General features: G+C 39.8%; 1 protein-coding gene across 8 annotated transcripts in view; it reads right to left on the bottom strand.

Moving 5' to 3' along the window:
* The window catches only part of gramd1bb (GRAM domain containing 1Bb), an 88,521-nt gene that overhangs the window by 58,577 nt on the left and 16,465 nt on the right, over nt 1-13,479 (bottom strand). For all 8 annotated transcript variants that reach the window (XM_061045937.1, XM_061045936.1, XM_061045926.1 and 5 more), the window contains one exon: nt 12,617-12,643. In XM_061045937.1, coding sequence (XP_060901920.1) covers nt 12,617-12,643 — 27 coding nt within the window. The remainder of the gene's footprint in view (nt 1-12,616; nt 12,644-13,479) is intronic.

The following is a 13,479-nucleotide window of genomic DNA, read 5'->3' as shown; positions in this document are numbered from 1 at the left end:
GTTTTCAGAGTCCTATCTTCACTTTGTTTACATCGCCCGGACGGCCGGCTGACTCCTCCCCTCGTGTATAAAAGTTGTTTAATTGAGGGACTAGAGAAAAGAAGAATAACATACTGTACTCACTGATTAACTGTGTTTCTAGATCACACTCATTTCAGGTAAATTTACATGCAGTGTGAAGATACGAGCATAATAAAGATCGCTAGCATTAGCATGCTAACACAACAATGCAGCACGAGTTGTTTTGGTTTCATGCTGGTGCTCAAGGGCGACATCTGCTGGATCAAAACATCACATATAAAGCCTTTAACATAGATTCAACATGTTTTTAACCTTATAACTATGTAGTCAGATAGTTACGTTCTGTCAGTGAGTATAAACTCAGTTTTTGGTGTAGTAATGTAAGGCTTCATAAGCCTAATACCTTGTAAAGGTACAACGAGTTTAAGGAAACCTTATTAGTGTTCAATAATGTAAATAATGTGTCTCCACTCCCATCCTTGAACTACATGGAAAGGTTTTTGGCTAGCAATGATTGTGCAGCTTAAAGGTTGAGTGGAAGTCAAGATTGTTAACAGATGACTGTTTTTGAAGGGACAATTAAGGGGACGGACAAGGTCTCAAATGTTCTTTTGATTCCAAGAATTACTACCGTCATTAAAAATCATGCTTCACTGACAAGAACCCACCCACTGTGAGCAGTTTCTTGTTGTAAGACAGTGAATGACAAAGTCCGGTGATGATCAACTGATCAACAACAACAAACGGACAATCACTAAAGTCTTTCTATCTGTGAGAAACCACACTGAAAGAAACTGGAGCTGTACCTATTGTGCAGTACATCAATGACTCATCACATCTATGACCCTGAGCTCCTCAAAAACACTGCCGCTGTGTTCAGAAAAATAATGTCACGATACAGGGAGCTCAGGTTCAGCTGATCTCTCCGGATCCAGTCCACATCCAGGATTGTGTGTACAGATCTGAGCTGTTACTGTATCAGTGTGAAGCTGGAATCGCTATCAAAGGACAGAAATGTCAAAGAGTGACTCAATGAAAGCTGTTTTGTCATACTCACTGGAAAAGCACATTTAAAAAAAATTGTCATTTTCTTATTTGATTTACTTTTTTAGCAGTAATGAAAAAACATTTATTACATAACTACACGAAGCCAGTGCAGTTGTCACTACTACAAACACGCCTCACATGACCTCATCATAAGAAAGAAAGACTGTTGTGAGGAAGCCAAAATGGTCAGATGTGCTGTCACTGAGGGCTTGTTCACTGTTGTTAACACTTACACCCAATCTGTGTCCCCATGTAGTATCCTCTGAAGAACTTATTTATTTGAATAAACTAGATTACAAAAACACAGCAGCGCCATATATGATGCCGTCTGAGTCAATCATTTCTATTTTAGTACAACTTTCCATTTGTATAAAGTGGCACTGAGTTGCACTCACTTTTGTGGCTTTAAGAAAGAGTTGGGCCAGCTATTTATTACAAGTCTCTGATTGTAGAGTTGTGCTGAAGGGATCAGGGATTGGCTGGAGAGATATTGACTGACCCCTCCCTGACAATCCGTCCAGCTAGTCGTTCAGGGCTGTTGCCACAGAGACGACCCTGCCATCATCAAAGATGGGAGCGGTCCAGCCTGCTGCTTCACGGCCACTTGTGGACCTTCCCTGCTCTTCTCAGTTAGACGTTTTGACAGGGATAACACAATACTAAGCCCCAAAAGAAACACTCACACACTGACTTTAAATTTGCCCACCACTGGTTGCTATGCCATTACCACCCACTAAAGGATGGCACTTGAGCTATTTTGAGCCTTACAAATGATCCACGTCACTCTTGGTGACAAAGCAACAATCACCCAGCAAGGCCTCAAGCTATCAGACACCTCAACTTTGCACTGAGAAAAATCTGCAAAGCTTAATAACATGAATCTCTGTGAAGACACGCTTCTGTTTCCTCATCAAGCCCACACTGCGGATGCAAAACCTGAAACCCAGGATAACATCAGAAAGGTCACATCTAAGCAAAGAGGGAGATTGTTTTCAAATGTCCTCAGATAATTACAAGCCTTAGCTCTGTCTTACATAACTCCCCAGGTAGTTTAAAGATACTATTGTTTTTTCATATTTAGCAAACCTTGCACCAACAAAGAAATGTTAAACTTTGAAACATTGCTATTTGTCATTTTATTGTGCAACACACCAGTAATCAAAACACACTGGGATTGATTGATTGATTGATTGATTGATTGATTGAAAGATTCCTGTCACCAAGATTTAGATGGGCCCATAAACCCCTGAACTGGATACTGCTCAGCACCCACCATCACGTCAACAGTGCATAGATTCCTTGAGGGTTACGACTCTCAGGATTTAAAAAGAAAACTCATCTAGACTAGGTAACAAAAAAAGTTATTACTTGTAAATAATTGGTGCGTAGAAAGTGATGCTGAATGTGCATGTTATCAGCAACTGTATAAGATAATAGATTTGGCAGTCAGGTGCTTGGGTCTTGTTAGTTCTACTTGCACTGTCATTGAAAACCAAAGTATGGATCTTGAACTGTGTCTAAATCGACATCACCCAGACACTTCTAAGTTTATCAGAATTTGATTTGCACATATTAACTTAAATGATAACACCCTAACTGGATAATTAAAAAAATATTATTTTTTGGCTGCAATTTTTGGTGTTGGCCCTAAGGGAGGCTAACCTTTTCTTAGAAGTGGGGTTGGGGGAGGGCGCTAAGGAAAAAAAGGTTGGGGACCACTGCTCTAAAAGAATGGAGATGCTGCCTTGCATACTGCACCATACATTCTGTGCGCCTAATGCATGTATTCAATGTCATTTTGGGGTATAACGTTTTATTAAAAACTAGAAAACTTCAAAAGATCATTATTTACTTACTTCTGCCTTTACACCAAGATAGATAGTATTAAGCATATTGCTCCAGAGTCTGGTGCCAACGCTCTGAGGAGTGTTTTAGACTTCATGGCAAAATGGCAATAGACTCCCCAACTCTAACCCCTAGAGCCATTCAAAGAACAATGCTGACAGTGTCTCAGTAAATGACGGTACAGCAGTTTTGCTCCTGGATCTCACATACTGTGAAATCTGAGGACCAGGAGAGGCCAGAGGAACTCGATATACTAGTGTGATTTTTGTACAGTCTGCATGCTACACAGGAGCAACTCCCTCTTATAAACACCATCTGATCATCTATGCTGCCTGCCATACATATATTATCACTGCTCATGTGTGGAGTGTGTTTTTTTTTTGCTTGTTGAGTCATTTCCTACCTTTGGGGTTTCCATATCAGTTTCTTCCACTTCTTCTGCTTGGCCTATCAGTGAAGGCAGAGAAGAATACATGAGAGACTTTGGAAGATGATTCTTTTCTTTTCACTTTTGCATGATGTGATTGTCCTGATGGTAGTTGATGCTAACTAAAATGTATGAGTAACGATGAACCCTACCATTCTACAGACAGACCTGATCAAGAACAGGAAAATAAAATCACAACAGACTGGGTCCAATATCTCTGATCGTCACACAATAATCACATTTTCCCCGGTTGAATAAAATACAGTTACAATGTCAGTCGTCTTGGTCTGTTTTTTTTCCATTTAAAATGACAAGCCCTTATGTTATGTAAATATGTTCTGGCATTTGCTGTAGCTCCAGTCACATCAAGGAACCTTAAAACAAATATTGGTTTGAGGCTAACATGTCACACAAAATCACATGTACGTTTGTGTTTGTTTGTGTGTGACTGTTTACAACATGGGTAATTGGACTTGCAGAGTGCAGTCCTTTCACTCCAGTCACTGCTGCTGCTGCTGCCTGTGACTCAGTACAGAGCGCCCACATGTTCCATGAATCACTGTGATCACAGGCCCTCAACCACTCCTCCATCTATTCAATCAATTCATTTTTCTGCTGTGGCACCTGATAATACATTTGCCTCTCCAGTCACAGCAATCTCTTCCCACTCCTTCACCCCTGACTGAGCTTCCCAGCACCTATTGAGAAGTTTCCTACAGTTATGCAACACCTTGAGCCTGTCAGCGAGGAAATCAAGTTAAATATCCTCTTTCTGAGAGAAATTGATTATGTGAGGAGTTTCCCCATTCAGCCCCAACACAAGCATCAACATTTGCTGTATAAATGCTGTGTTTGTGCTCGCTGCAATCTTCACACAGAAGCAAGTGGATGTGTAAAATGACCCAGGGTGCTCTATTTTCTCCAAAATGTAGGAGCAGAGAAAGCCCTAAGTAAGAATAATTCACGGCCCCTTTAGTGCTGCAAGGGCGGAGATCGATAATCTCTGCTTTGGAGGAAGATAATTCAGAGAAGACAGATTTCAGATTACACATCTTGATGGATGAAAACGTTAAAAACAATTAAAGACGCAGTATGTTAAGGAGAGGCAATCTGGTAAAGGCATTTCATTTGACTGTTAAAAGTCTTTGGAGTTTAGTGTTACGCCCAAACAGGTCTGCAGCGCTAAAAATAAATCTGTAGTGTTCAGCATAGATCTTAGTTAACAAGTCTAATGTAACAGATGGATCTTAACCTAAGTGTATTTAAGTTCTATCCCTGTGGATATGCATCTGGATAAGAGTGCATATTTGCAGAAAAAAACTGCATTAAATGGCACCCTGCTGAGGCAGAGATGCAGACATTTAGTGGATCAGCGGGATTGATTTGCTAATGAACATATGTGAATTATAACGTGAGTCACCAGAGGTCTTGTGATTAGTCAGCAGTGAAGGGCTGCAGAACGCAGACAACATGGCCGCTCGGATGGATACGCTTGTTGTTATAAAACTGGGATGAATATTATATGTGGCTGGAGCCTGCCTCATGGTACCTGTCTCCATATCTGTGTCTATATTCTCTAAATCGTATTACTTTGAGTGGTACAATGCTCTAAATCAACTCCAGCTTCATTACCTCATTGCAACCAATACTCCACTACAAAGACGGCACATTAAGAGGGCTCTTGACAACCAACAAATGGATTGGTATCAATTTCAGCTGCAACTGTGGACGGATAGGGACACACAAGTCCTGTAAACTGATCACTTGAGGACAAAGACTGGTCTAAATTTAGTTTAGTTCATACCATTAAATGACATATGTGGATGGCATTTCTCCTTGTGTAACTCCACGGTGAGGCAGATGTCCACCCAGCATGAAAACCAGACCTTTCACAAAGGCGGCAAGTGGGTGTGCCAGTGACAGACAGATTTTTTTTTTCTTTTTTTTTTACAGACTGGGGTACTTAATGAATCACCTACAGTGAGTGACGTCAACAGCTGGCCCAAAATACAGGCCATGATATGACGATGACTCATGACTACATTGGTGAAAATCTTAATATATATTGGTTGCATACAGCATCGCAGTACAGAAAAACCAGACCAGAATTAAGTTGATTGTCAGATGTGCTTCTGATTTTTTTTAATGGACAACCTGACTAACTGTTGAGGGTTAGATCAGTGCACAACATTTACTAACTTCAGTCAGGTTAGTTACAGTAATTGTACTTGGAAAGTCCTGATCTAGAAACAACATTATGGGCAATTTGGAAAAATATACTAATATTTTTTTTTTTTTTGCAGATTCAGGTATTTGATAATTATTTGAAATAATCAAAAGGTTCTGATTTTAAGTTATAAACATGATTTTGTTCTATTTACATAAAGAATGTAACACATAAGTGGTATGGTGTTATCTATAAACATAAGAAGCAGCTAATCTACTGTTACAATAGCATGTTCACTTTTTCCCCCATTATAATTAGTTTTCCTCGTTGCTTCAGCCAGAAAGATTGTAATATAGTTGATGACCAGTTAGATCAGAAAGGTAAGACTACATTAGAAATGACAAAGTCCTCAATAAAAACACTTGGCCAAAGGGCTGTGTGCTATCCGATAAGTAACCTTTTCATTGTAAACATGTCTAATAGTTTGAATATACTGTACAGCCAGGGGGTACTTTGGTTTTGAATATTTAAAAAATGTTGTAATGAACACACTGAATTTTTTTTTTCGTTTCGATTTCTGTGGATTGCATTAACATTGAGTAACAATGATTTGAAAGAAATTCATAGAATTTGTCTTTCTGCATTAATGACATAACAATGATTGTTGGCTGGTACATGATGGCCTAAAGCATTATCTTTAATTAAACAATTTAAAAATACATTATTTCATATTAAAGCATTGCTTAGCTAATAAAGACAGTTGATTTTTCAAAAACTTTTTTTGTTCAATATTATTGTATCTAATGAATTGTCATATTGGTCACCATTATTCTTGTATCTAATGTATTGCTATAGTAGTCGCCATTATTATTGTATCTAATGTATTGCCATATTAGTCACCATTACTATTGAATCTAATGTATTGTCATATTGGTCGCCTTCTTTGCAGTTTTCGTCTATGGCCAAGGGGTTGTGTGCTCTCAGTTGTTTAACTTCACACTGTAAACACTCCTAAACAGACTGAACAGCCAGCAGGTATTTTGAACACACTCTGTTTGAAGAAGTGGCATTTGAATATGAGACATTTGACATCCTCTTTAGCTAGAAATCTTTCTTTTTTCCCATACATAAAATTAAATGAGCTCTTTCTCAAACTCATGATTATTACTGGTGATTCATTAACAGGTGTGATACTGATGTGAGAGAAACAAAGCAATATTTGTCAGTAGTATATTTATCAAGGAAGGGTAGCCTAAACCAGTACTAGGACTGCCTTATCCCTATCAACAAGCACAGTAAATCTGACAAAATTGCCCTTAATGGACCTGGGGAGCAGAGATCCCAGCAGAGATTTAAGGAGGCCTAAAGCTGGCTGGAAAGATCGACTTAACTCAAATGTGTATGTGCCTGCATGCACGGGGTATATTTGAGAAATAGAGGGATGATAAAATGAATTATTCCATCACCCACTGCATTTATCATGTTAAGGCATGTGTGAATATCAATCATTTTGGCATGTGTCCCCTGTATGGATGGATTGCTGCATAATTGCAAAGCTGGCAAAAACATCAATTATCACTGAATGCACAAATGTAAATTCATGGAATCCTAACTACATTGAGAGTCCCTGACATCACCTTATTTCTCAGTTCTCTAGACATTTTAAATAGCTCTACATGCATCTCTAAAGTCAAACACTACACTGATCAAGCCGTCTATCTTCATGTATTAAACTAGAAAAGACTTCTATAAACAGCGTTTAAAATTCTGGAGTGAATCTGTAGTAAACACATTTTATTTTTCCCAGCACTGGTCAAAGTGAAAGGGTTACAGCTGCAGAACAACACCAGGGTCGTGTGTGTTATGTGATTCAGCCAGTGGAAACTACATTAGCACTTAGTTCAGTAGATAACCAAAGGATGCTTATCAGAAAGCCAGAGGGTGTAATGGATGGAAAGTAGTAGGGCATAAAGTATTGTATGTGAAAATAGACACATCGAGGTGTCTTACAAAAGTGCAAATAACCCAGTTTTAGTTCTGGAAAGATATGTTTGTTCAACAATTAAAACTGGCTTTTAAAGACTTGGTTGTTACTTACATTGTATCCAATCTTTTATGTTTTGAAAAACACGGTTGTCACCAATGCTATTAATCATTTATTTTAAATACAAAAGATTATCATGAACATACATTAAGTGCAATACTACTTTCATGCACCTCATTGAAAATACATGCCAGACTCTTTGATGGGACTCAAGACAGCAAAATAACAAAGTGCCAGAGCTAAAGAAAAGGGAAAAGAAATCCGACCTGACCTTATGTTTGTGCATGGTGAACAGGAAGACACCATCCTGGCCTCTCTCCTGGCTCTCATGGCCTCTCTTCAATCCCTGTCCCGCTGTCTCGTTGTCAGATTGTCACTTGTCCAGCATGCTTTGTCATTACCTCATGAAATCCCCCTTGTCCTCTTCTCTCGTCTCTTACTGAGCAAATCCAAAAATCAGTCGCCAGCTCACAAACCCAAAGTTGTAAACATAGGCGGCGATACGGGCAACACTTGGAAGGCTAAAATGCCTTTTCAGAAGCAGCAGGATTTAAAGACAGAGAAGATGCCACTCTCTCGTATTGAAAGCAGCACCTTCCTCCTTGCTAACAGTTTCCCATAGCTATTGTGAATCCACCATCTTTCCTCCCTTTCTGAAAAACACGAGTGTCAGTTTTCTGTCCAGGTGGATCGCATCCTCGCTTCCAACGGCATCCCCTCACATCTGCTGAGCCATGGATGAGCAGTTGTACGAGGGAGGATGGGTCAAGGATGCGAGCACTCTGATTGGCTGGCTGGCCATGGTGTGTGTGTGGGAAGGTCCCTTTGGTAGGCTCCCTCAGAACGGCTATGCTCGATAAGGGTGGTCCTTCACCTTCTTTCCTCCTCTCCCTGCTTCATCAGCCTCTCTCCTCTGCTCTGCTCTCCTTCACTCTCTCTCCGTCTCTGCTCCTCCTCTGTCTTTCCGTCTGCACTACAGGCTGCAGGCATGCACTCTGGAGTCATTTTTTACCGAAAGAAAGCATCGCAGCGCACTGTGCGTGGAGCAAAAAAATCAGTGATGCTGTGGCACACCCATCAATACACACATGCATATGAGAAAGAGATAGCATCTTCGTCATGAATTCATAGCATCTCGCAGCATCCTTGTAAAATGTCCAGGCAAAAGCCCATGACCCAAATACATTTAAAAACACTTTTCCATCATTGTCATCATTCTCTCCTTCTGTATGCACTGATAGTTTCTCATGTGCAGCTGGTGTGCAAAGACAGCGATCATTAGGGACGACTGCCCAGAGAAGTCAGCTATCAGTAACATAACATAATACAAGATAAGATAAGAAACACAATACTGTAGATGCAACCATGTAAAGATAATCAAACGGTAGGCTGATCAGTGACGTAATACATTGAAATAAAAGGACTGACGTAGAAATGATTAGAGCTACAGTCACCTGGAAATGCAAAGAAATGCAGTAGATCCAGGCTTATCAAAAAGGCTTTGAGAAGCCTAACTTTCATTACCCATAAGATTTTATCATCTTGCTTGGGGTGACTAACGCCTGCTACTACTGACTTATCCTCCTTTCCTTGCTCAAAGGCATCCAGAAACAAAACAAACAACTAAACTATGATGTCGTCTTTTTTTGTGAGTATCACTTTCCCAATATGTCGGCCGCTTGCTTTTACTGAGGCTCCTGCACAAAGTAAAGGATGAGATCAGATTATGCTGACCTCCATCACAGGAAGCTAATGTCTCAAACCGCAGACGATGGTCGATAATGAGGCTATTGAGAGAGCAGAAGAGCATTGTGAGCACATGAAACAGGACAGAAAAAGGCGCAGAGAGTACAATCTGGGACTGTTTAGACGGATACCATCAGGAGCAGAACATAATAAGTCTGTAAAAAGACAAAAATGACTTACCATCACATTATAGAACCTAGCAGTAACTTGTTTTATCAGGACACATCAGAGCTTCACTCTGGCTTTTAAAAACACAACAAACTAACGCAAACTCTGCAGTTCACCGTGCAAAAATACAAATTTCTAAACACACTTGCAAACCCTGCCTTCTTTCTCCAGCCAGAGGGCTTTTTGCATGCATTATTTACAGTTAGCTTTATGAGAAACAAAGTATAGATCTTGTAAAGTTGATGTGACTCATGACCACTCAGGAAATACCTGCAGTGGGGTTACAAGGTATCCTGAAAACATAACTCAAGAGATGTGCTTTGATACAGGCATGGCAGGGAGGGTTCAACATTATTATGCTTGTTGATCCAATAGAGACTCTATGTTTATGTATGATCCATATTGTTACATGAGAAATGTCAGAGGGAGTTTATATACCTGCTGTAATACAAAACTCTTCAGTATCATTTTCATCGTCTCAAAGGCTGCTCTACAGCTGCAGCTAATTTTGTTCTGTTAGAGTGAGATACTGTTATGGATGATCCAGCTTATCGATTGTATCAACAACATCCCCAGCACTTTGCTCAAATATAGAATATGGGCTGTGGGGTCAATACTGAGCGTCTGTATGAGGCTGAGTTAAGTCTTGTATTGATGCTTCTGTTGCAGAACTCTTCTTAGAACACTGATACAAGAACAGATCTGTTCAATATCCAGTAAGATTTATTATCTAATTGATTGGAGTGTAAATCACCAAAACAGTGCATTATGGGTAATTCCAGTTTACAATCCGTAGTACAAGTGAAGTGCATAATAAGGTATAACATACTGCATGCTGGCATTAGTAATCTTTAAGACTTGCACAAAACGTCTTAAATGACATACAGAATATTCTGTGTTGGATACAAACATTTATCTGATGATTTTTTTTGAGCACAAAGCAATGCTAAAGAAATATCAAACTATGTTTTCCACTCCTCCCTATATCAAAAAAGTCTGCATTTAAAGAAAGAATAAAGTCAGGGACATGAGAGGTCTCCCACTCCATTTAAAGGTAAACTTCCCTGGAGGGCATTCTCCCTGGAGGCTTCAAGTTTCCACATCACACCCGTTCATACATTTCAAACCAGCCCACTGTTTGCTCCAGAACCAGTCGTGTAACAAACAAACAAACGACAGCAGTTATAGCCTCAAACTCAAACTAGTGGAGGTTAATCAATCTTTACAAAGCTAATCATCTAAGTGGGTGGGGGATTTTTCAATGTGTTTGATACGTGAAGACAATACTTTCAGTGCTCCAGCACAAAAAAGAAACATTTCTCAGTTAAATAACTTTCTGCCATGGATCACTCAGATCAAACTTACATTCTGTTTTTAAGTCATTTCAACTTGACTGTCTATCCACATAATATTTTGTCTGCCCCTTTGTGAATTTTGTGTCTTTCTTCAGCCATGGTTGGCGACTTCAAATGAGATTGAAATAACTGGTATTTAAACTTTGAAATTCCCTCGATGTCAATGGTAAATGGACTTGAGCTTCTAGTCTTTTGACTACTCAAAGTGCTTTTAAAACGCAGGTCACACCTACACATTCACACACTGATGGAAGAGGTTTCAATGTAAAGTGACCATCACAAGTAACTAAACCCCATTCGTTCACATTCATACGCTGCCGCCAACAAAGCAGCGGGAGCAATTTGGGGTTAAGTGTGTTGCCCAAGGACACATCGGACATGTGGCTGCAGAAGCTGGGCATCGAACCCCCAACCTTCTGGTTGAGAGATGCCAGACTATACCAACTTAGTCACATTTCAATAAAATGCTAAGAAAGGCTTAAACCTGAACAAATATTACATTCACTACCAGAAACTAATAACAGAGGGAAACTTGTTCATTTCATCAACATAGATTGGCAATAGGATTTACACGATTGTTGTAAAAGCTTGTTGAAGACTATTTCTTAAGGTAAGTGACCTTAGATCAAGTGCAGCAGTCAGAAAACCTCTACTGTGTTCAGTAAACCAGCATCTGGTTGTTGTGTGTTGGAGTGGAGAGACGCCTAGTGGTCTGAACTGGCCTGGCCTGGTTTTCAACCAACTCGCTTGACTGACCGCTCAAAGCATACCAAACCTGACGGACGCATACCAGAGTGCACACACACACACACACACACAAACACACCAAAATAACAGTGTCGACTCAGCTTAGAAAATGCTCCAGAAAAACACCACTTCTGCATAATGGTGCAGCACAGACACACACACAAACACACCTGCCAAAAAGCAAAGACCTTTCAAAGTAAACGCCTCATAACAAGCTGCTTCTTACACATACAACTCATCTTACAAATAATCCACACCATAACTACACCATGCATGAACACACAAAAGAAAAAAAAAAGGGAACTAACAATGAGAAAATTATGATATCAATTTTGAGGTTGTTATTCCTTTTACACATTTTTATTTCTATGATATTGTTTCAGTCACAACATGTAGGAGATGGAAATCAATACAACCAGGAAAGTTAGAGAAACTTTTACTTTGAAAAGCATTTTTTGTTGTCAGGTTATGAACAACTTAATCAGTGCATATTGATCATAAAGCATGGGATATCAGCTTTGAATACATTTGCAACAAAAACACACACCCACACCAAACACGCACACACACAATCTTATTCCATCACTTACCTTCTCAGTTTAAACCTTGAACCCCTTTGCTTTAGGAATAGCACAGGGTCTCCTGGGAGAGTACAGTATAGCCTTCATAAACAGCTACCATAGTCTATAAGTCCACAGTGCTGCACAGACCTGCCACTGACTACCTACCTCAACCACCAAAAGCTCCACAATTGTTTCCAACTCACAAAGCCCTGTTTGTGGATGATGTTTGTCCAATAAAAGCAAACAATGGCATTCCATGGCTTGCAACTGTATTCACTGCAGGCCTCTCCGAACGCAGAGCTCATTCAAACACCTTGCTCGGCAGACAAAGCCGTGAAACTGTGTCACATGCAGAGTGGGCGGGCTGGGGCAAATGGGGTGACTATGAGGCCGATTCCCGCTGTACTTCTGCCCCATAAGCCCACCAGCATATGGTGCCTGCTCACACTTCTATAGACAACACAAGTAGTCAGACAGCAGACTTACCTGATTTTGTCCGCTGCACTGTCAGACCTGCACAGAGGATGAGAGGAGAGAGAGTTCAGTAATGTGATGCTGAATCACTTTCCATTGATATCTGTGCAGCTTAAATTCAGTGTAGTCTCATACACAAGAAGCAGAGTTCTTTTTTACTGATAAATCAGTGCTGTGATAATTGAAGATCACAAATCTACAATAGAATAAAAACACATCTTTGACTAGCAGGTTAATTTGTGATTTTCTTTCTCAGCTGCCACTATGGCAAGTCTATTTGTCTGCAACTTCTGAAGTAAACATTATCTGAATTGTTGGTAACCATCAATTAGGGCTGTGCACTTAAAAGCAGTTTCACCATTATTGCAATATCAGCATTCTCAATAAACACATCCCAAAAGTCGGAATTGACAGCAAAAAACAAGAAAAACTAACTCGTGCAAACCAGCAGGGCGTCCTCACTCAGCATGCACACACTTCTCCTATATAATGGAGGCCTGAGTATAAGGGCCATGCTTTCACACCAGATCGATGAAGTCAGATGAAGCTCAATAATAATAACGTTTCAGCTGCTCCCCTCAGGCAGTCGTTTTAGAGTAATACTGGCGAAAAAGAAAACTTACAGAAACTCTTTTATTGCCACTGCAATACGCATTTTAAACAAGGCTAGATAAGCAATGTTTTTTAAATGCTGTGCATGTGTTTTTACCTATTTATGGTACTTTTTGCTATTTATGACCTAATGTGAGTGTTAGTGTGAATGTTTGTATGTTTTCATGTTGAGCCTCAACAAAAGGTAATTTTCTGTCACAATGTGATAGACAATAAAGTTTTTTGAATCTTGAATCTAATAGGATAATAAACAATAGACTAAT

Source organism: Labrus mixtus, chromosome 9 (genome assembly GCF_963584025.1).
Source record: "Labrus mixtus chromosome 9, fLabMix1.1, whole genome shotgun sequence".
In the NCBI taxonomy this organism is placed as follows: domain Eukaryota; kingdom Metazoa; phylum Chordata; class Actinopteri; order Labriformes; family Labridae; genus Labrus; species Labrus mixtus.
The sequence above is the reverse complement of the archived record's forward strand: the minus strand, read 5'-3'. Positions and strand labels throughout refer to the sequence as shown.